This window comes from Trachypithecus francoisi, unplaced genomic scaffold, assembly GCF_009764315.1.
Source record: "Trachypithecus francoisi isolate TF-2019V2 unplaced genomic scaffold, Tfra_2.0 Lachesis_group4, whole genome shotgun sequence".
NCBI classification, from domain to species: domain Eukaryota; kingdom Metazoa; phylum Chordata; class Mammalia; order Primates; family Cercopithecidae; genus Trachypithecus; species Trachypithecus francoisi.
Window position 1 is genome coordinate 8,025,005 of NW_022681469.1, and position 22,215 is coordinate 8,047,219.

At 55.3% G+C, this 22,215-nt stretch overlaps 2 protein-coding genes across 8 annotated transcripts in view; one reads left to right on the plus strand and one right to left on the minus strand.

The window, feature by feature from the left end:
* WDR86 (WD repeat domain 86) overlaps nt 1–13,973 on the plus strand; it is a 31,380-nt gene extending 17,407 nt beyond the window's left edge. Inside the window, exons 4-8 of one of the 4 annotated variants that reach the window (XM_033194730.1) lie at nt 10,345–10,448; nt 10,580–10,708; nt 11,237–11,424; nt 11,750–11,863; nt 13,872–13,973. In XM_033194730.1, coding sequence (XP_033050621.1) covers nt 10,345–10,448; nt 10,580–10,708; nt 11,237–11,424; nt 11,750–11,863; nt 13,872–13,885 — 549 coding nt within the window. In that variant the 3' untranslated portion in view covers nt 13,886–13,973. Of the gene's footprint in view, nt 1–7,068; nt 7,205–10,344; nt 10,449–10,579; nt 11,191–11,236; nt 11,425–11,749; nt 11,864–12,212; nt 12,345–13,871 lie in introns of those variants that run through there. The other 3 variants (XM_033194729.1, XM_033194732.1, XM_033194731.1) reach the window with 3 other exon arrangements.
* Nucleotides 13,830–22,215, minus strand: part of NUB1 (negative regulator of ubiquitin like proteins 1) — a 36,427-nt gene continuing 28,041 nt past the window's right edge. For 2 of the 4 annotated variants that reach the window (XM_033194726.1, XM_033194725.1), the window contains exons 12-15: nt 18,320–18,466; nt 16,318–16,413; nt 15,467–15,644; nt 13,830–15,224 (exon numbers count right to left, since the gene is read on the minus strand). In XM_033194726.1, the coding sequence (XP_033050617.1) occupies nt 15,046–15,224; nt 15,467–15,644; nt 16,318–16,413; nt 18,320–18,466 (600 nt within the window). In that variant the 3' untranslated portion in view covers nt 13,830–15,045. The remainder of the gene's footprint in view (nt 15,225–15,466; nt 15,645–16,317; nt 16,414–18,319; nt 18,467–22,215) is intronic. The other 2 variants (XM_033194728.1, XM_033194727.1) reach the window with 2 other exon arrangements.

The following is a 22,215-nucleotide window of genomic DNA, read 5'->3' on the forward strand; positions in this document are numbered from 1 at the left end:
CAGCGTAAGTCCCCTTCAGGGAGGGAGGTTCCTGTTCCCTGATGAGGAGTCAGTGGCAGCTGGGTGGGGGGTCAAGGTGTATGAGAGGCTTGGGGTGCGGGGGGCACATGGAGAGAGCGCCTTGCTGGCCGGCTGGATGGGGGCGTACAGGCAGGAGAGGGGACATGGCCCAGGCCAGGGTACAGGGGAGCATCAGGCTGCAGCATAGGCTGGGGCCCCCGGTCAGAGCTGGGGTCCAGGACGTCCACTCTTGGGGAGCACATGGCTGGCTCCAGCCTGGCTGTTGCGTCTCAGCTGGGCCGCTCCTTGCCCTGCCCTGAGCATCTGAAGGGGCTGGCAGAAGGAAGGCAGCACATGCCTTTGCAAAAAGAGCAGCTGGCACTGAAGGCAGCCAAACGTCTGGTGGTTGGGTCGTTGCTCAGGTGGTCACTAAGGTAACTCTTCAGTGACAGCCCGCTTCACTGGGGAAGGCCTGGTGGCTGAGGCAGAAGAAGGGCCGCCATTGCCCAGGACGGTGGGATAAGGTGTCAGCCTCATGGTGCGTGGAGGGGCCGAGGAGGACGGGCGTCCCTGTCCTTTGAGTTCTAGATTCTAGGTAGACGAGAGTTTCTTTCAGTTTGTTCCCACCATCTCCCTAATTGTTCAGCACCTTCTTAACCCTTGGGAAATCTGTTGGGTGACATTTTGGTGCATCCGAGTGTGTTGTAACTGCCCACGTTTAAGATTCCCTCTTTCTCCCCACCACAGGGTGGGGAAGGCGCCTTTTCCCACGCCTCCAGATCTGCCTCTTGAAAAGGACTGTCAGGCCCCAGACCCCGTGCTCAGAGAAGCAGAATCCAGTCGGCCCCTCAGCCTCGCTCGGGCTCCCAGATCACCCAGCTGCATGTGGGGGACCATGAGGCCCACAGAACGGACCATCTTGCCTTTCCCTTCCCTTGTATATGATTTCTTTCACCTGACACCACTCAGAACATTGGAGTTTTGCAGGGGTTAGAAGGCTGCTGTCTTACAAGCTAGGTTTGATTAGGGCAATGGGACGTTGCTCACACTGTCCTAAACACAGAGATTCAGGGGCAGGGAGCCAGGGCAGGAGGCCGGCCTCCTGAGCACATCTGGGAAGCAGGACTTCTAGGTCTGGTGCCCCCTAGCCCTCGCCGGTCCCCGCCCCCACGGGTGGCTTCGTCAGCTCTCCCTCCTGCCCTCGGTGGCTTCTCTGACAGAGGGCCATCGTCGCCACAGCCTTCGTCAGACGGGCTGGAAGTGTGGCTCATGATCTGCCTTTCTAGAGGGCCTGACTCTGACTCCCCACTGCCCCTCCATGCCCCGGGCACCTGCCCTTCTGCTTTGTGTCTCTGAATTTAATGACTCTGGGTCCTCACATGAGTGGAGTCTTGCAGGATCTGTCCTTTCCTATCTGGCTTATTTCATGAGCGTAAGATCTTCAGGGTTCATCTGTGTTGTGGCGTATGGTGGAATTCCCTCCTTTTTCTGTGGCTGATAAATATTGCCTGGTGTGTGGATACCACGTTTCGCTTATCTGTAACCTGCTGATAGACACACGGGTTGCTTTCACCTTTTACCTGTTGTGAACGGGTGGACGGGATCTGGGTGCATCCTCCCTTCAGTTTTCAGGCATGTGCCTGCCAGTGGGACTGCAGATGACTTGGTAATTCTCTGCTCAGCTTTTTGAGGAACTGCCAAAGTGAAATGACTCTTAAGGTGCGTGTACAGGGAAAGGGACGAGAGGTGGGCACCGTACCATCCCTTCTGCCCACAGCCTCAGGACGCTGTGCAACTTCCCGAGGCCCCCTGACTGTGGTAGGGGGGCTCCCTTTTCACAATCTGCCAAGTGAGGACACACAATGGCTGCCCCTGGGGCGGCCAGATGGGGTCCTGATGTGGGGGGTGTGCAGTGAGCTCCGGCTTTGGTCTGTTTCACTGGGAGAGCTCCATCGTTGAGGGCCAAACTGGGGACTTTTCATCTCCTCCCCTCCAGCTCCTCCCCTGCTCCACAGCCTGGCCCTGCGAGTGCTCCGTCTCCCCCAGCTCTGACTGTCCCTTGGTGTGGCACCAGGGCTGGCCATTACACCCCACATGCTCTTGCATTTCGATCCTTTTGGGGCTCCTGCCCCGTGGTCTGCCTGGGGCCCTCCCTCTGCCTCAGTGCTCTGCTGGCCTGGAGATTGTGCATGCAGCCAGCGTGGCTCACCGGCACCCCCATCCACAAACTGCTCTCAGGAACGTGGCACCTGCACACAGGGCTGTGTGGCTCCTTCACCACAGCCCAGAAACCCTGTGAAGCAGGTGGCACCGTTGCCATCTGAGAGTGAAGCACAGACCTGCTTGTTGTTTTTCTCTGCTCTCGGCGTGTAGTCAGGGTCACTGACCCATGGTCTATGACACCTCATTTCCTTCCCCTACCTCCAAATGAGAGAGGCCTCATGCTCACCTCCAGGCATCCGTCTCCTGTGCGTACAGGCCTGGTTGGGTGCCCCCTGCCCCATGCAGGGAGGAGAGGGCAAATTCCTTCCAGGTGCCCTTGAGAGTCCTGGGCCCCCACAGTGGCTTTGCGAGCCCCCGTGTGTCACCTCTGAAATCGTTTTGCTGAAGAAGCATGTGTGCTTGCGAGTCAAGAGGCAAGGGAGAGAGTGGCCGAGGTTTCCTGGTGGGCCAAGTGTGGGGCGTCTGCTGGGACCTAAGTGAGCTGCCCGGTGATGGTGCATTTGGGCTGTGGTGTCTGCACCACCCACACCACACAGGTCAGGCTTCTTTGGTTTGTGGAGATAAACACACAGATAGCCTTTCCAGAGGCTGGGGAGGAAAAGAGGAGACTGTGCAGTTTCACAGAGTCTTGGTCCATTGCTGCTCCTGTAACAAAATACCTTAGACTGGAGGGCCGGGCACGGTGGCTCACGCCTGTTATCCCAGCACTTTGGGAGGCTGAGGTGGGTGGATCACTTGAGACCTGAGTTCCAAGACCAGCCTAGGCAATACGGAGAAACCTCATCTCCAAAACAAAACAAAACAAACAAACAAACAAAAAAGTGCAGAACACCTTTGACTGGATAATTTATAAGTAATAGAAATGTATTTCTCACTGTTCCAGAGGCTGGGAAATCCAAGGTCAAGGTGCCTGCACATTCTATGTCTGGTGGCTGCTGCTCTTGCCACATCCTTCATCTTGGATGAAGGGACAGACAAGCTCCCTCCAGCCCTTTTATAAAAGGGAACTCATCCCATTTATGAGGCGGGCCCTCATGACCACTTTACTTCCTAATGCTATCACAGTGGAGGTGAAGTTCCAGCATGAATTTGGGGGAACAACACTCAGACCGTAGCTTCATATACCCCGCCTCCTACTGTCAGCCTGGGGACCAGGTGGCCGCAAAGCATCTTCCCTGCTTCCCTGGAGCCTGCGGCCCGCTCCAAGTTGGCCAAGAGCAGAGGTGAGGTCCCAAGAAACCACCATGCCCAGAGGGGCCTCTGCCTCCCTCGCTTTTTACAGGATTGCATGCAGGGTTGAGCCCACTGAACTCAGGGGTCCCAGAAGCAGGTGGGGACAGAGCCAGGAGCACACAGGCCTCCTTTGGAGATGGTTGGGCTAGAGGTGGTGTGAGGACCTGCTTCTAAGTGACAAACCCAAGGTCAAAAAGCCAGGAGGCACCTTGTCTGTGGTGGCCCCTGCGCTGCAGGCCGGCCCTCTCTCCTGCTCTTTGAGGGATCGCCCAGGTTCTGGGCTTGACCAGGGGTCCTTGTAAAGGAGGAGAGATAGAGCCTCTGCCCTGTCCCTTCATCGTTTTACAGGGATGTTTTAAACATTTTAGTTATAAAACATTTCAAATGTAAATTGTAAAAAGTAACTAAAACAGACACCTAGGCACCCACTTTTGAAAGCAGATAGCAACATTGTGATTTTAAAGAAACGAAGCATTTCAAATCCAGCCAGAGAAAAGAAAGACCTCCCGGGTCCTTCCGGGAGCCTGAGGCGGTGGGGACCTGGTGGGGACCACAGCAAGGATGTTGTGGGGCAGTCTCTGGCTGCAGAAGCCCTGTGGTGCCAGTTCATGAGCCTCTCCCAACCCCGAGGAGCTGGCGGGCAGAGACTGCACCTGCATTTTAGGGATGGGCAGGGGTTACCGTGTTCAGACCCTGGGCTGTGTGCGCGTGCACAGCAGTGCATCAGCCCTTGTGGCCTCCTCCTTAGCGGGAGGTCCTTGTTTCTCATGTTGCACATGAGACAGTGGAAGCTTGGAGAAGACGAGTAATTTGGCCATGTCTCATAGCCGCTGAGGGGTGGAGGCAGGATTTGAACTCAAGACTGTGCATCTGTGAGCCCCGTGCCTGTGAGCACCACAGCGGGTGCAGGGCTGTCACCAGGCGGGTGGTGCGTCCCCCGACACTCTTGCTTGGGAGGAGGATCTTGGAGGGTCTGCTGCTCCGGAGCCTGCCAGGCCCTGTGCGGCCACCTCCCACACCTGCTGGGCTCCCTTGGAGCCCAGGGAGCTGGAGGCCCACATCTGTGTCCTCAGCAGTGGAGCCCCGGGCTGGTGCCCTCTCCTGCTTCTGCTTGGTTGGATCTCATTGCCGGGAAACTCCTCAGAGCCACCGTGGCTGTGAGGAGCCCTCAGTATCATCCTGCCTTCCCCCTTGGCTCAGGCCTCCCTGGGCCACCTCGCTCTCCCTGTCCTGTTAGGAACTCAGCTAGTGGGAACAGCAAGGCCTCCACAGGCTGAGGACCCTGGGGCTGGGAGCGCCCCGTCGGCCTGTGTGGCTCTGGCTCGTGCTCGGCAGGGTGCTACTGGGAGGGCTAAACACAGTGCTCACAGGCCCTGTGTGGTGAGGGCTAAACGCAGTGCTCACAGGCCCTGTGTGGTGAGGGCTAAACGCAGTGCTCACAGGCCCTGTGTGGTGAGGGCTAAACGCAGTGCTCACAGGCCCTGTGTGGTGAGGGCTAAACGCAGTGCTCACAGGCCCTGTGTGGTGAGGGCCGGCTGCCAGAGAGCAGGAGGGGCTACCCTTTGTCCTCTCCCGCCCTGGACACCCAGCGAGCCTCCCTGGTGCAGGGGCTGAGCAGCACAGAGGTGTGGGGCTGCGAAGCTCTCCTGTCCTTGGGGGTCTCTGCCTCAAACGTTCCACCCTTGCTCACTCCTCTTATTAGAGTCCGAGAGGCTCTGTGACTGACTGGGACTCAAGGACAGGGATCCTGGCTGGCCCCGGAGCTGGCCATGTGGTGGGGAGATGGCCAGGAAATGCTGCGCTGGCAGTGGTCAGCCTGGCCTCCAGGATGCAGACACGGTGTGCCAGGGGTGGTGCGAAGAGGGGTCCCCGGCTTCCACTTGCCCGTGAAGGAAAAGGGAGGATCACGGTACAAGGGCTTTCTGGGCAAGGAGGACTTGTAGGAAACCTGGGAGGAAGGCACATGCCCAGGTATCCTGGGGCAGCAGTGTGGACACAGGTGTGTGGAGTGGAAACCAGAAGGTAGGCCAGGGAAGCCGGGCCCTGCAGGGCCTCCAGGCACCAGGCGGGAGGGGTGGTCTTTCTCAGGAAGCGGAGGGGCTGTCGAAGACTGAGCAGCTGACTGTGTGCCCGGCAGGCTCAAGAAGGTTCATTTGTCCTTCCTGCTGGTGCCCACATTACTGGCAGGAACTGTGCTCCTGGGTGGTGCAGACGGCTGAGGTCTGAGTGCAGGAATGTTCTGGAACCCTGCCAAAGCTGACATGGGCAGGTGGGCAGTCACACACATCCCTGTCCTTGGGAAGGGGACCATCCAGTTAGGGAGGCTGCCTGGGCTGGGGCCCACCATAACCCCAGCAGGGCTTCAGCACAGGGCCTGAGAGAGGGCAGGCGACTGTCGGCAGGAAGCACCCACAGCCTCTGCCTCCCAGAGTCCGCGTTGTGCTCCTTGTGGTTCCACTGCCCTCTCTGGCCACAGTGATTGGCCCAAGGCCAGTTAACTCCTTTGACCTGGGCTATGGCCTGGGTCGTGGAAGCCCTTTCCTCCGCGATTTGAACAGGGAGATAATATGGGGAACCAACAGCGGAAAGTGACCCAGAGCATGGTTGTGAGGGGAAAGTTAGGAGGGACATGTTCGGGATGCTAGTGGCCAACGTGGACTGCCTGCCTGCCAGTGGGCCCACTGCCTGCTGACCACAAGAGAAGCGCACTGCGTGCCTGACCTGCTTCTGACTCCTGGTTCCTGGGCCCCAGCAGCGGTGGCAGGTGGCCTCTCTGGGGCAAGAAGCCTGCGCCTGTCTCCTGTGCCATCGCGCCAGGTCACTGCAGCTGTGGAGCCTGCCTCTCCGCTCTTGCCTTCTCGTCTGTGACTCTGCTGACCAGGTGCTGGCTGGGAATGCTCTTGGCTGGGTGGTGTTTAGTCTAGGGGAATTTACAGAATTATTTTAATAGTTTCTGCACTTCCTGGGGCAGCTACTCCTGTCCATCTTGGCGAGGGCCTCTTCCCTTGTCTCCTGGGCCCTTTCCATGCTTCCTGCGAGGCAGCAGCATCAGACAGCTGGGGTGAACCTGTCTCCTGGGCCCTCTTCTCGCTGTGAGCCCCATGAGTAGCGGGAGCAGTGACCCCGTGACAGCCCCCAGCTGTCAGCTCCAGTCCTGGCAGAAGTCTACCTCACACCCTTGCTCAGGGCTTTCTCTGTCCTGTCTGTCTGTCTGAAGCATGTGAAAGCCCTTCTCTGGAAGCCCTTTCCTCAGCCAGCAAGAGCAAGCAGTTAAGTGCCTGTACCCCACACACCCCCTCGAGGAAGGGGCTGTCCACACCCTAATCCTCAGGGGAAGCAGCTGAGGGCAGAGAGCCAGGGCCTGGCTCCGGGCAGTGTGGGGCTGAGCGGCCAGCCCTGTCGGAGCACTGGCTGCACCATGGGGCAGGAAGAGCCGCCTGCTTTTGGGTGCTGAAGCGCACAGTCTGGTGGGGCCTGTGGCGGGGCCATTCCAGGCTCACCCACGGTTTCACCACTGAGACCTGCACACACCCCTTCCCGCCTTATAGAGGGAGAAATCTGGGGTGCTTCAGAGCTGCCCCAGCTTCCAACCCTCCCTGCTCCTCCTCGCAGCTGGTGAACCGACTCGTGTACTCTGGCAGTGCGGACAGGACCGTCAAGTGCTGGCTGGCAGACACGGGGGAGTGTGTGCGCACGTTCACGGCCCACAGACGCAACGTGAGCGCCCTCAAGTACCACGCAGGCACCTGTAAGTGACTAGGCCCGGCACGACCCGCGCCACCCCAACCTGGCTTCTCCTCCCTGCTTCTTTACTTCCTGTGCGATTTTCCCTCATTGCGCCTCGGCTGCCAGTCATCAATGTCCAATGGCAGTGCCCCTTCCTTCTCCACACACCCATGCCTGCAGCTGTTTTGCAAAGAAGGTCCAAATAAGGGTTTGGTGGTTCCTCCCTACCTTTCTCCAGGACAGCCTGGGAGACTGGACTGCTGGGAGGGTCTCGGGTCAAAAGCACGTCCCAAAAGGTACATCTCAATTCTCCAAGTGAGACAGTGGCTACCCCTTAATCCAGCCAGCCTCAAGGACCACATGGGTTTGGCCTCACTTGGCCTTAGGATTTGTATGCAAGGAAGAGAAAATCCAGGTAGCTGTGGTTCCAATGAGGTAGTGGTTTATTTTCTCTCAGGTAGAAGAATTTCAGAGGCTGATGGTCTAGGCTGGAATGAGTGGCTCCACAAAGTAATCAGGCACCCAACTTTCTTCTGTCACTCTGCTTCGTCATCCTTAGCACAGACCTTTTATCTTTAAAGAAGCCTCATGATTCAAGATAGCTGCTACAGTGTCTGCCATCGTGTCATGTTTTAGGCAGGAAGGGAGAGAGGATGGAAGGACGAAAGGATGTGTCTTCTAGCGAGGATGGAAGGGCAAAAGGATGCGTCTTCTAGCTGAGTTGGTCCCTTTAAGATCTTTCCTGGAAGCTTCATCCAAGGGCTTCTGCATACTTCTCCGTCACCGTTCTGTCTGCAAGAGAGAGTGAATCATAAAGTCTTTTATTTGAGAAATTTGATGCCAAGATGGAATCAGGGTTATTTTGGAAAGAAAGAAGGGCAAAATGGCTTGTTGGACAAGCAATGAGCTGTCTGTCCTACAGGTCTCAAATTGTCACACACCCGCGCCATTTGGCTCTGCCTCTGGGAGGGAGGAGACGGGGTGGGGGAAGAGTCACAGTGGAATATTCAAGTTGACCTCACAGCAAAGGTGTTGGAGGAAGATAGAATGTAGATATCTGAAAATAGATTCTGACATGCCTTCAGGATTCAGGTGTCTGACACGGAAAAATTATTTTTCGTTTGTTCCTGTGTCCAAGCTTGGAAGTGTGGTTATGGCTCTACTCCCAAGTCTGGGTCCTCTAATTGAACACAAGGAAGGTTCTACTTTCAAAGGCTCTGGCTGGTGGCCACCTAGAACACCTCCCCGTGTAGCTGGGGCATGGAGCCTGCAGGGAAAGCGGAGCCTGCAGCCCACTGTTGCCCATCTCTGTTCTTGGTCTTGGCCAGCAAGGCTATGGGATGATCAAACTTTGTTTTTGATCCTCTTCCCACCCACAGGGAGCTCAGCAGCCACACTGGGTTTTCCAGGCCATGTCCATTTGTCTCTGAGTTTGTAGGGGGAAGGCAGAAAGGGGCTGGAAAGAGACCCAGAGATGAAACTTCCCCTCTGGGGCCATTCACTCTGTAGTTTTTTAAAGAAAGGCTGGAACAGGCTGGGCACCGTGGCTCATGCTTGTAATCCCAGCACTTTGGGAAGCCAAGGTGAGAGGATCGCTTGAACTCGGTAGTTCGAGACCAGCCTGAGCAACATAGCAAGACCCTGTCTCTATAAACTTTTTTTTTTTTTTTTTTTGAGACCGAGTCTTGCTCTGTCGCCCAGGCTGGAGTGCAGTGGTGCAGTCTAGGCTCACTACAACTTCTGCTTCCCAGGTTCAAGCAATTCTCCTGCTCAGCCTCCCGAGTAACTGGGACTACAGGTGTGTGCCAACCACACCCAGCTAATTTTTGTATTTTTAGTAGAGACGGGGTTTCACTGTGTTGGCCAGGCTGGTCTCAAACCTGATCTTGTGATCTGCTCCGCCAGCTTCAGCCTCCCAAAGTGTTGAGATTATGGGCGTGAGCCACTGCGCCCAGCCCCCCCTTTTTTTTTTTAATTAGCTGGGTGTAGTGGTGCATGTCTGTGGTCCCAGCTGTTCAGGAGGCTGAAGCGGGAGGATCGTTTGAGCCCAGGAGTTCAAGGTTAACAGTGAGCTATGATCGCACCACTACACTCCAGCCTGGGCAACAGAGTGAGATACTGTCTCCCTGTCTCAAAAAAAAAAAAAAAAAAAAAAAAGGCTGGGGAACAAATACCCACAGAGCACCCTCAGATAGGTAGGTAGCCCAGCACCCTTACCCCCAGGTGGTCCTGCCCCTTCTCTCCAAGGTCCCGGGCAGGCTTGCGCCCTAGCTGCTCACCGTAGTTACCTGCTCATTGACAGACCAGGACTTCCTCCCTCCCTCTCCACCTCCCATTGCCCTGTGAGTGTTTCCTGGGACGCCTGCCAGGTGTACTGTCTGCCTCAAGTCCTAGCAATAGGGTCAGCTTCAGAGAGCCCAGCCTAGGCCAAGTGAGTTCTTCTAGTCCACATCCTCAGTGTGGCTTCCTGACTAGCAGCAGCTTGTCACTTAAAACTGGCTAGAAATGCAGATTCTCAGGCCCCACCTGCTAAATCAGATTCTGGGATGCGGCCCCATGCTGTGTGGCTAAGCCTCTAAGTGACGGATGCAGGCTGCTGTTGGAAAACGATTGGACTAAGTTCTTAGGAAAAAACCCCAGGGAAAGACAGCTAAGCTACCTGGGGGAGGAGACAGACTGAGTCGGAGGCTCGCCCCGCTAGGGGTCCTGGGGGTGCGTGATCATGAATCCCAGAGGACTGGGCTTTGATTTGGGGGCCGATCCATTAATAAGGATGGGAGGATAAGGCTGCCGACGCAGCGGAAGGTGGGGGGGACGCGACTTGAGGACCTTACGATTATCCCCAGGCAGGGTCCTCCCAGCCAGGCACGGGAACCAACTTCACCAAACCGCGGAGTGGGGACTGGGCCCGGGCAGTGTTCAGCAGGGGCAGGGCCAGCTGGCGCGCAAGCATCTGCAGGGTGGAGCCCAATAACTGTGGGGATCCCTGTTTCTCTGGAGGGGCGCTGTCCACTTCCAAGCATAAGAGCCTCAGGATACCCCCGTGGGGCGGAGTCCCGGAGACGCCCCAGGTCACGCTCTCGCCGCCCCATCCCTGCCTGCGGGGGGCCGGGCAGGGAGGGAGGGAAGGAGGGAGGCCCAGCGCGCCCTGTGTCTCCGCAGTGTTCACGGGCAGTGGGGACGCTTGCGCCCGGGCCTTCGACGCGCAGTCTGGAGAGCTGCGGAGGGTGTTCCGGGGCCACACATTCATCATCAACTGCATCCAGGTAGGTCCCTCCGCCTTGCTCTGGGCCGCTGCCCGAGGGAGGGAAGGTGCCCCGCCCGGATCCATCCACGCTGGCAGCCGCGTCCCCCCCGCCTACCGCCTCGCCAGTGACGCCCGCCCCTGCGCCCGCAGGTGCACGGCCAGGTGCTCTACACCGCCTCGCACGACGGCGCCCTGCGCCTCTGGGACGTGCGCGGGCTCCGAGGTGCCCCGCGGCCCCCTCCGCCCACGCGCAGCCTCTCACGCCTCTTCAGCAACAAGGTGGGCTGCGCCGCCACGCCCCTGCAGCCGGCCTGACCCCGCGGGGCCCCTGCCGACGCCAGCCCAGACGCCCATCGGCTCCCAGAGCGCCCTGCTCTGCTCCCCGCGGCGGTGGCGCCCGATGGCCGGGGAGGAGCGAGGAAGCCCGGGCGGGAGGAGAGCCTGGCGCAGGCGTCTGGTTTTTCTTTGGTGGCCAGGAGGCGCTGGGAGCGGGAGTGCTCGCCCTCGGGACCGCCCTCTTTTCCCTTTTAGGGTGACTCCTGCCCTCCCTCCCCATCCCTGACCTGGCGAAAGGCCTAGTCTCAGGGACCCTCCCACCTCGGGCTGCAGGCGGACTGCCCCAGCTCCCCCAGCCCCAGGAAACAGGGCCTTTCCTGCTGAGAGGAAGTGACTTTTTACAGAAGCCACTGAATCTGGTTATTTTGGCAAATTGTCCGTCTTGAGGGCCTTGGGGGGGAACTAAAATACACAGCCTGAAAGTTCAAAGTACTCCTGTGTCCTCTTTTTGTTTTGCAAACTGAGTCTCAGCTTCTTTTCGGAGCTTGAGATTCTAGCAACCCAGGGCGGCGGGCCTCCTGCCCTCTGCCTCCTCACACCGGTCTGGGCAGCTTTGGGGGTGACTTGTGGAGATGCGGGGCTGCCGCCAGTGTCACTGGTGCAGGGAGTGGACTTGGAAGAGGCCAGGGAGCAAGGGAGCGGCTCTTTCACCTGTGCAGGTGACAGCGGGGACCCTGCTTGGGAGCTCTCATCATTTTCTGGCATGAATCTGGGAGGTTCCTTCAGGGCCTGGAGTGGGGGGAGGGGGGAGGGGACGGGCAGCAGCCCCATCCCCGGGCTCGTGCACAGGAGTCAGGGCAGTGCCTGATGCTGGGAGGCGCAACACACACGCCAGAGCCACCGAGCACCCAAGGGGAGCCCTGTGCCCAGGGGCTCAAGTGCCCTGCAGGAGGCCCCTCAGCACCCTTCACAGAACCTGGAGGGGGCGCTCTTCAGCCTTTTGGTGGTGCCGCTTTCTGCATCCATGTGCCCCGGTTGGCCCAGGTGCCAGGAGAGAAGCTGCAGGTGACAGTGTCTGCCGTGGAGAGCTCATCATCTCGCTGCAGAGAGAAGCATCTGCTGCAGGAGCAGCCCCTTCAAGTGGAGCAGCCCTTTCAGGTAGAGCAGCGTGCACTTCGTAGTCTTAATGCAGAAAATACTTCATCAGAGAGGGCGGGGCCGCGGCCGCCAGGGCTCAGCTGCCAGGCCTGATGGGCGGGTCCACCCTCGCCCGGATGAACAGGTAGGGATTGCACTGTGGGCAGTAGGAAGGAAGGGACGCAGGCGCTGTAACTCCTCTAGGCCAAACCTCCAAACCCTGGGAACCAAAGCGACCCCGACCCCCACCCCAGGAAAAAGGGCTGGTTGGGAGGCAAGCAGATCCGTGCAGCAGAAGCCTCAAAAACGGCACCACGCACTGTTCTCTGGGTGAGACTTAAGCACACACAGACCTGGGGTCTTGTGCCAGGTCTTGCTGCGACCCGGAACCACGGGGGCCTGTGGCTGCCGCAAGGGGCGTGTCTACCGCAGAGGAGCTTTCCATCGTGCTGAAGGGACGGTTCCGGAGGTGCAGGCCAGAGAACCGCCTTGAGTGCTGCCGGCGGGCCCTGAGCCTGTGCAGACGCTCGCACTGACTCCTCCCTGCCGAAGACACTGTTGCTTGGTGATGCTGCACTCTGGCCTGAGCAGCCCCTCACTGATAGGTCAGCTCCAGTCCCCACCTTATCCAACCACATCAGAGAATGGAGCACGCATCAAGCCATCCAGAGAAACCAAATGGGGCGCGGACCCAAATCACGGGCGCTGCACTCACTTAGCATTTTTATAGCAACACACATTGGGGTAATTTCTACTTCCACCGCACAGAGAGCTTTGCGAGATGCTGAGGACATAAAGACAGCCAGATGTCCATTCTCTCTCTGGTTTCTGAGAGCCAGAGAGACATGGTGAGTGAGAGACTCTGAACTCCTGAACCCAGGACTGGTCCCCTTCCAGCCACACCACTGTCGCCTTGCTATGAACGAAGAAACGAGGTATCTGCTTTTGATAAATTGATTGAGTTGGCTAAGAGAGGAAGGACAGGAGCTACCCATAGGACATATGGGCAGGAACAGAGGGACACAGTAGGGCAGTGATCAGCATCAAGGACACCTAACCAGTTGTGCACACCATCATGCTGGCATGGGCTGCCCTCACCTGCCTGTCACACGCCCCTGCCTACTCCTGCTCCTCTAGTGGCATCCAGCCTCCCTGCTGTGATCAGCAATCATACCATCCGCCCCCATTCTTCTCTCCCCACAACTCACACCTTCTGGCAGCCCATGAACATGTCACACTCAGACTGTCCTGCCCCAAATACTATCTCATTTGTCCCACATCTAGAATGTTCTTTGTCCCACAGCTAGAATGTTCTTTTTCCTTTGACTTCCCAAGGAGAACCCTCCCAGGCCCCCTCCTCTGCAACAGTCTCTCCTTCTCCAGCCTCAGCACCCTCCTGCCCCCTCCTCCACCACCTGTCCAGTTTCACAGGGTCAGTTGTAGGTACAGCAGGCCTGGCCCGAGTCTCCATACCTGGAGGGTAGCCCGTCCTGGATATAGCGCATGCCCAGAACTGCCCCCACAACCGGCTTCCTGTGCAGCACTCTCTTCACAAGACAGGGAAGAGTTTTGGGGCCTGCTGGGTGTCACTGCCTCTATGATGGCTAAAAACAGCTGGGAAGCTAGAAGACACGCCTGAACCAAGCTCAGGACAGCGACTTGCTAGCAAAAAGCTTCAATCAGGCCCCAAATCCAAGTGTGGCATTGTGTCAAATGAGGCTGAGACTCCGTGTCACCTCAGCTCACCAGGCACTTCTGAGGCAAACCCTGACAGGTGCATTTCAGTCCCCTGCCCAGGATCCACCCCAGCCCCACTGCGCATGTGGCATCTTTCACAGCAAGTGCCCTCTGCTGCTTCTGAGGTCATCCATCTCCTCACAAAACTCAGTGGAAACAAACATCTTACAATCGCGATGAAGCACTAGTCACCCAGACGCTTTCAACACCTGCAGCCGGGGAGGCTGAGTAAATTACCGTCAAGTCTGGGTGACAATTTTTGAATATATTTTCCACCTTTTATTTCCATCAGTATCCTCCATTTAAGAAGAATGACAAGAAGTTTCCCGTCAGTCCAACCTGGACCACCCACGCTTTATGAAAAGGTTAGAGCATTTCAGCCGGTCCCACATGATCCATCCGTCTTCAGTCAGTGCCTTCTGGAAGGGAGGAAAAGTCTTGGATGCACCTGGAACTCAATCCACTCGGCATCTGGCTGCTGCTGCAGTCCTGGGGCCGGAAGGAGCCCCCACTGGGTGCACATCTACAGAGGAGTACGTGGCGCAGTGAGGACGGTTACTGCTGGAGCCGACACACAGCGAACTACATACTTTTAGAAAGAGCCTCTGTCACATGGATAGAACAACAAAAGAAACCCCACAAAAAACCTGGAGAAAATATATCTAAGTCTCTGATAGATCTCTTAGCTAGCAGTGAGTTCAGTATGACAGCACAGTCTAAAAAAATTAAAAATAAATTGCTTTGGTTAGCATTTAAACCTTTCCCATTCAATAAAAGATTTCTGTAATGAGGAATGCTGACTATATATAAAGTCTAACACTCAATCTTGAATTTCCAGGGCGTATTCTACTGAACTAAGAGCATAAAACACTGGCGTTGCAGGCTGAAGGCGTCTGGTGTGACCTGGTGTGGCCAAGGCCAGCGCCTCATCACTATGCCCCACAGCACTTGGAAGGAAGACTTAAAGGATGATTTGAGGGGCGGGGGAAGGGTGGCACAGGAACCCATGGGGCACCCTGGCAGAGATGGCAGCGTGGGAAGCAGGAAGGCCATGGGCAGTGGGTGCATGAGGCAGGCAAGCCGGGCAGATGGAGCCACAGCTGGAGAGGAAGTGGTGGGGATGCCCTTCCCAGGACCCTGCCCCGGACACCTTCCCCAGGATCCCTGTTCTGCGGGACCTCTGTTCCTTCCCATTTCAGGGTAAAACACCAAGCTAGGGAAGGGGTTAGGGACACAGACCGGGGAGGCAGATGGAACGACCTGCACCAGGCCAGAGGAAGCTTCTTCCCCGAGACCACGCATGAAGGCCCTGGGACCCCTCCTGGGCTTGTCCCCTGCCCGCCCCCTCCTACACCCAAAGAGGAACTTGCAATTCAGATAAAAAGTAAGAACAGAAAGAGCTGCATTCGCCTTTTCATAATGATAGCATTTATAAGCAGAAAATTAGCACTATTTCTGTTCATTATTTAGTTTTTCTTTGTTGCTGACTTCATATTTTCTACATAGGATAGGTACTCTGCAATAATCATTTCTTCGTCTTCCAGAGTTGAGTCAAGATAGTCTTCCTCATGCTCTGGAATGTCTTCCAGTATCTCATTGACGGCCTCTGTCTCCATGTCTTCGTCTGTTGAGGCACTAGAGGTTCCTACAATAAAATACCGTGGGAGTAAGTGAATTATGTGAGGATTGTCCTGGGGACACTGCACAACCACAGTCAGCCTCAGACTGTGCCTCCTGCTGGCCACACTGTCCAGGTGGCCAGCCCAGCAACGTCAGGGGATGCCCCCCTCAGTCTCCACGTCTGCCGTGGCCTAGGGCACTGGCCCCGTCTGTTGGCTTCTGAAGATACTTTGCCGTCAACGTGGCCCTCCGAGACCTCAGACCTACCTGCAGAGTCAGAAGGGGATGTGGCTGGCGGGGACAAAGAGTCCTCCGGCGACAGCGGCAGGTCGGGAGGCAGGCTTCCTCCGTTGTGAGCAAGGGTCTGGGCAGCCAGCTGGACGTTGCCTCTGAACACTCTCAGCGCAGCTTCGGCCACAAGTGCATCAAAACCCATGTACACCAACTAGGGGAGAGGGCAGGGTCACAGCCTCGGCCACCCCCATCACCCACAACGAGCAGACAGCCGGCTCTCATGTTTAAGAGCTCCCGGCATGCGCACCATGGCCCTTTCGGCATAAGTCATGCTTCTGTGCAATGTGAGCGTGGAGCAGCCTGGAAGGGGGCTTGGAAGACTTGAGTCGGGTGCGTCAGTGAGCAGCCATCTCAGGACAGGCAGTGACCTCGGGCTGAGAGGAAGGCGCCACGCCAGTCTTACCACGAGCACGGTGAGGTCAGTGGCCACAGCATACAGGCATGCTAATGTGTGTGGGGGGACAAATGTGGACAGAGTTGTCACTTGGGACACAAAGCTGGATGGGTTTCACAGGTCACAGTGACATCCCTTTTAGGTCACAGGCAGATAAATGGGACTGATGTAAACAGCGGTGCATAGAAAAAGGAGGCAAACCTAAAGAGAACTTCCTGACACTTCCCCAGATTTCCTGCTTTCCAAGGAGGCCTCCCCTGCCCTCTGTTGCTGGGTGGGTGGCCTCTGAGGTGGGCAGGTTACACCTGGAGCCTGGGAGCCAAGGTTTCAGCACAGACTCCCCCAGTCCTGCTGCCTGATTCACCTGGGTTACCCCAAGCAACCCCACCCAAGGCTGTCCAAGCTGAGGGCACAAAGACATGTCACTCACTTGGTCAATGTTTTCCTGGGAGGGACTTTCTTGACGGTTGTCGGTTTCAGGATTGGAATCATTTAACCACCACATCTGAGGATTGCTGAGCAGAATCTAAAACACACAGGAACACCCTTTACCCATCACTAAGCTCTTCACACATTCAGACAGGCACCGCACCCTGCCATGTGCTCGGCAGACCCAGCCGTCCTCTGCTGCTATGAGCAGAGAAAGGGGCTCCCGCCCGGGCTGATGTTCCCAGAGGCTTCCAGCCAGAGACCGGGACAGTGGAGGTTTGAAGGAAGAGCAAGACTAGTCAGGGGAAAGATCCCTTCTGACAGAGCAGGAAGGGACGGAGAGCAGGCGGAAGCAGCATCCGAGAAAACAGGTTTTGTCAGAGCTACAGACAGAAAGGTCTCTTAAGCAGCTCAGGGCTGCCTGATTGATCTTTGAAAGTGTCATGCCCTCTAGACTTCAAATATCAGGCAGGTAGTAGAGTTATTTTGACCCTTGATTTCTTCATCACACAATACGTAATCTTAAAGACTCTGTGGAGACTTTCCTTTCCAACACTCAGTACTTCTATGTTGGCTGGAGGTACGTATGTGCTACTCATATAATTCCAATCTACTTCGAGACCCATTGGTCCCTTCGGATGTTCAGAATTTCCCACCTCTTAACATTTCTCCAACATAAAAACATCAAACTAGATATTCAAATACAATTTTAAAATTTGGCCGGGTGCGGTGGCTCAAGCCTGTAATCCCAGCACTTTGGGAGGCCGAGACGGGTGGATCACGAGGTCAGGAGATTGAGACCATCCTGGCTAACCCGGTGAAACCCCGTCTCTACTAAAAAATACAAAAAACTATCCGGGCAAGGTGGCGGGCGCCTGTAGTCCCAGCTACTCTGAAGGCTGAGGCAGGAGAATGGTGTAAACCCGGGAGGCGGAGCTTGCAGTGAGCTGAGATCCGGCCACTGCACTCCAGCCTGGGCGACAGAGCGAAACTCCGTCTCAAAAAAAAAAAAAAAAAAAAAAAAAATTAACATATATGTTAAATATACATATATATCGTAACAAAAGTACTGACTTGTGGAGCCTTCCAGGGAACAGGGCAGGGATAAGAGACAAAGGCAGGGTGGACCACTCGTGCCTGCTGCACCCACACCCACCTCAGCAGGGCAAATGAGTACACCTGCCCTGCCCTCCACCTGCCTCCACCCCCATCTCTGCCCCCCAGCCCCACCCCCAGCATGCACACAACCTAAGCTAGCTCCTACCACTCCGCCTCCTGCCCTGCCGTGCTGCCCCAGCATCTGCCTGGACTGCTGCCTCCGTGCAGCCAGCCCCCTGCCTCCCGTGCACCCCTGGGGACTCCCCACCACGTGTGCTCTGAGTTTGTCTCTCACTGAGCTGCGGGGCTGAGAGGGCAGAGGGTGCATCCATACCAAGCTGCTGAGATGCAGCACAGCACCTGCCCTACTGAGGATTCGATCTGCTTCTCCAACACAGGGAAGGAAGTGGCCCAGGTAAGGTCACTGCTGTCTGGATCCCAACCTGCTGTCACTCCTGAGGGGTTCTCTGAAAAGCTCCCCCTTTGCCAACATGTACTATGGACTAAATAAATAAAACTAGATACTTACATTTAAAATTTTAATGCCAAACAATTATACTACAAGTTGAATTACGATTCTCTTTTTCTGCTATGGAAACTGCCTGTTTACACTACACTCTGCTGCACACAGAAACCCTATATAAAGTCCTGGCCTGTGGACTCTGCTGGTGTGGACAGATACCGTGTTCTGGAGCCAGGCCTGGGCCAGGCACTGAGCATGGGGCCTCATGGGGCCTCACATGGCTTCTGTCCAGGCTGGAGCCCAGGAGAAAGCTGCCCTTCAGACCTGATGACGGGGCAGCCCATAGGAGTGAGCCTGGGAGGACGCGCGAGAGCCATGGAGGGAGCTCTGGGCAGGACCCACTGCTCAAGGACAAGGCCAGAGGCCCCGAGGGAGCGGCTACCTTCATGGCCTCGTCCAGGTTCCCGCTGGCTGCATGGAGCGCCTGCTGGGCTGCGTGCGTGGAGTAGCCCATCTGTTTCAGAGACCTGATGTTCTCGAGGCGGCGTCTTTTCTTCTCTTTTTCCTCCTTCCTTATTTGGGCCAATTCCTTTAGGAAAACAGCAAAGTCCCATCCCAAGTTAGGGACTGAGATTTCACAGCATCTCGGTCTACGCTCTGCAGGATTCTCGGGGTTTCCAGGCAAAGCCAAAAAACCAAAGCAAAGCACAGCGGGACCTCTGTCTACCTCTCCTCACCCAGCCAAATGGCAGAGGTGCCACAGAGGCAGAGGGGTGGTGGAAGTGCTGCTTCTGAGGGCAGGCAGCGGACGTGAGACGCCCGTGGGGCAGGAAGGAGGTGCCTCATGAGCCCTGCCATCCAGCATCAGGATGGGCCACTCGCCCAACCCAGCGCACTCCCACTGCAGAGGTCGCAGGCGCGAGGTACATGGATTCTCTTCTAGGAACTGGGCAGAAGAGCTTCCTGCATGTGGTGGGAAGGCCTTTCAGCCTTTGATGAATCGCCCAGGGACTCAAGTTCAAATGTGATATGGAATCAGGGGGCTCCTGGGCAATGCCAAGGTTGATGACCCACCCACCACAGCTTGGGGAGCAAGGACTCCAGGGCCTTCTGAGGCCTGTCATTCCATTCAGAACCCACAGAATGCCTAAGGGACAAAGTTCATCTAACCTCTTGGTTCTCAACCCTGTTTCTCAGAGTTGCCTGCTATTGCTGCAGAGCACAAGGCAGCTGCAGAGGGTTCTAGTCTCTTCGCCTCTCCCACCCAGGGCCAATCAGGAGGGTTCCCAACTTATTTTGTAAACTAGTATGCCCATAAACATGTCATTTAAAAAGGGGATTTTGCTGCTTAAAAACAACAACAAAGCAAGTTTGAAAACCAGGAATTTAATCCAACCTCATTATTTTCCCAACAAGGAGACAGAAAGCTTTCAACAAAGCTAAGTGACTGCCACATTCTCCCAGGGAGACCAGCTCCACCATCAGCAGCAGTGAGGACGGGGGAGAAAACAGACTCCCCTCCTTCCAGAGACCTGCTCCTGCCTCCCACCCAGCCCAGGCAACAGGTGCCTCCCTGCGTTTTCCCCACAGCAAGAAAGTGGCCTCATCTCTTAGGAAAACAAAAGCACCATCATCGTGGAACCAGACTCCACAGCACCACGGTAGGAGCAGGCAGAGCAGAGTGGCTGCTGGAAACATCTCCAGGGATGAAGATATCTGTAGACTCATGGCCTGTCTCTGTCACGGGAGAACCTCCCCTAGTTGGTGTACATGGGTGCCTCTCTGCACCCCGATAATCCAGCTGCACCAGGCCTGTTTCATGTCCCCGTTACATGCTCTACCTCTCAGCGGCCAGTCTCCCCCAGCTCCAGCCCCGCCGCACAGCGCAGTGGGCTCCGTCATTCCAGTCACCTACCTAAAAGCCCACAGCAGCTCCCGACCACCTCCCCACACTGAGGCACCAACTCCTTATTATGCTACTCAGGGCTCCCACTCCCTAGCCCCAACAATGCTTCCAAATTGACCTTATCCTGCCACACCACCCCAACCATGCACGCCAGCAGGAGGCTTTCATGCCACTCACATTTGCACTTTTGTTCAGACTTACACTCCACATAAAATGCCTTTACTGGTCCCATCCTCTGCTTTCAATACAGTTTCTTCCATTTATATTCCAACAGGCTAAGAAGCACGCCTAACATCCAAGCACAGAGAAGGACGCTGCCAGCCAGCCGACCTGGGCATTACCTACCACAGGCCTCACATCAACCGGGAGCTTCCAAGAATGTTTCCTTTCATTACAAATGTCTTAGTCTGTTTCCTTTTAATTATGCAAACACACATGAGAAAATTATTTTCTGATATATTTCTCTTTATACTAAGATGAGTTAGAAAGATAAAGTAGATCAAATCAATGACAGTACTGCACTGAAGTGGCTACAGTTCAGTAGAATCAGATTTCAAGAGAGAGGCATTGTATGGTCACAAGTAGCTGGGACGACCTCTTAGGAAGGCTGCCTCTCACAGTCTGGCCATACTGAAGCATGATCTGTGATCTCTGTTTCTACGGCTGTTGCTTTTTGCCAGATGAGAAACGGGTCTGTACTCAGGGCCATGTTGCACAAAAAATATAAACTTTTAAAATTATATATTAAAGGCTGGGTGCAGTGGCTCACACCTGTAATCCCAGCACATTGGGAGGCCAAGGTGGGAGGATTGCTTGAACCCAGAAGTTTGAGACTGGCCTGGGCAACATGGTGAGACCCCATTTCTATAAAAAATAAAAACAAAAATCAGCCAAGAGCTCTTGGCAGGAGGATCATTGGAGCCCAGAAGATCAAGGTTGCAGTGAGCCATAATCATGCCACTGCACTCCAGCATGGACAACAGAGCAAGACTCTGTCCCAAACGAAAACAAAGAATTTACATTCAGCTCAGTTAGATGCCCATACCTAGAATGCTGGAACTCCGTGGGCAGCAGCTTTCTCTCGCTCATCTAAAGCTCCAATAGGAGCTCACTTTCTGTGGGACATTGTTCTTGTCTTTCCAGCACCCATTCTACCCCTCCCGGAAGTGTGGGAGGCTGCTCCAGCTCCCCAGGTGGCCCCTGAATGGGCTAAGGTGGCGACCCTCTACCTCTTGCCACAGGCCTGAGCCAATCAGTCTTGGCATTCCTCCAGCCTCAGTGACAACAGGTTCAAGGCTTCTCAATCACAAGAAGCTCAGGATTTTCCCTGAGGATTCTGGGACAGAGATTATGGCCCTTGGTGTGACTGGATGACACTGATGACATGGGGTGGGGGGTGGGGTAGAGAGACAGATCTCAGGTCCTCAGTGACATCAGTAAGCCACTGAATCACCTAACCCTGAGACATATCCTACTTCTGGGCTTTTTACAAGTAAACAGGCCAGTAAATCCTGTCACATCCGTTTTTTTTGCTGTTTAGGCAATTCTGGTTTTTTTCTGTTGTTGTTGCTTTCAGCCAAAAGCATCCTAACTAATAACACCCATTGGGTGGAAGAGGGAGCAGGATCAACTGCACTATCCACACTGTTGTTTTATATTTGCATTTTCTCCAAGGGCTTTGAACTTCAGAAATGTACAAGTGATGCGACTCCACTATGCTTTAAAAGACTGCCCCTGAGCTACAGCTCTTCCCGTGTGTGAGATGAGAAGTATCCATCCTATGGCCTCTCGGGTGGTCACAGGCAGAAGTGAATGACATGAGTGTGACAATGTTTCATGAACTATAGTCTCATACACTGATGAGAATTGTTTTCCAAATGATCTCATTTATTAGCTTTCCAGATGCTAATAAAATCTTATTGGTAGTGGAGTAATAGTAAAGCAACAAATCAGTATCAGCAATGTTCGTTTTTCTGTTAGTACTTAATTAGACCATGTAAAACTCAAACACACAGAACTCAACTTTTCAGCCCATCACAGTGGCTCACACCTGTAATCCTAGCACTTTGGGAGGCCAAGGCGGGCAGATCACTTGAGGTCAGGATTTCGAGACCAGCCTGGCCAAAATGGTGAAACCCCATCTGTACTAAAAATACAAAAAGTAAAGCTGGGCACGGTGGTGGGCACCTGTAATCCCAGCTACTCAGGAGGCTAAGGCAGAAGAATCACTTGAACCTGGGAGGCGGAGGTTGCAGTGATCACACCACTGCACTCCAGCCTGGGTGACAGAGTGATACTGTCTTGGAAAAAAAAAACAAAAAAGAACTCAGCTTTTCAAAGTCTCTGCCTTTACCTACTCATTGACTTCTATAGCAAGACCCAAAGGACCACGATTGGACTAGGCAAGAGAGAAAGGTAATGACCACAGCTGG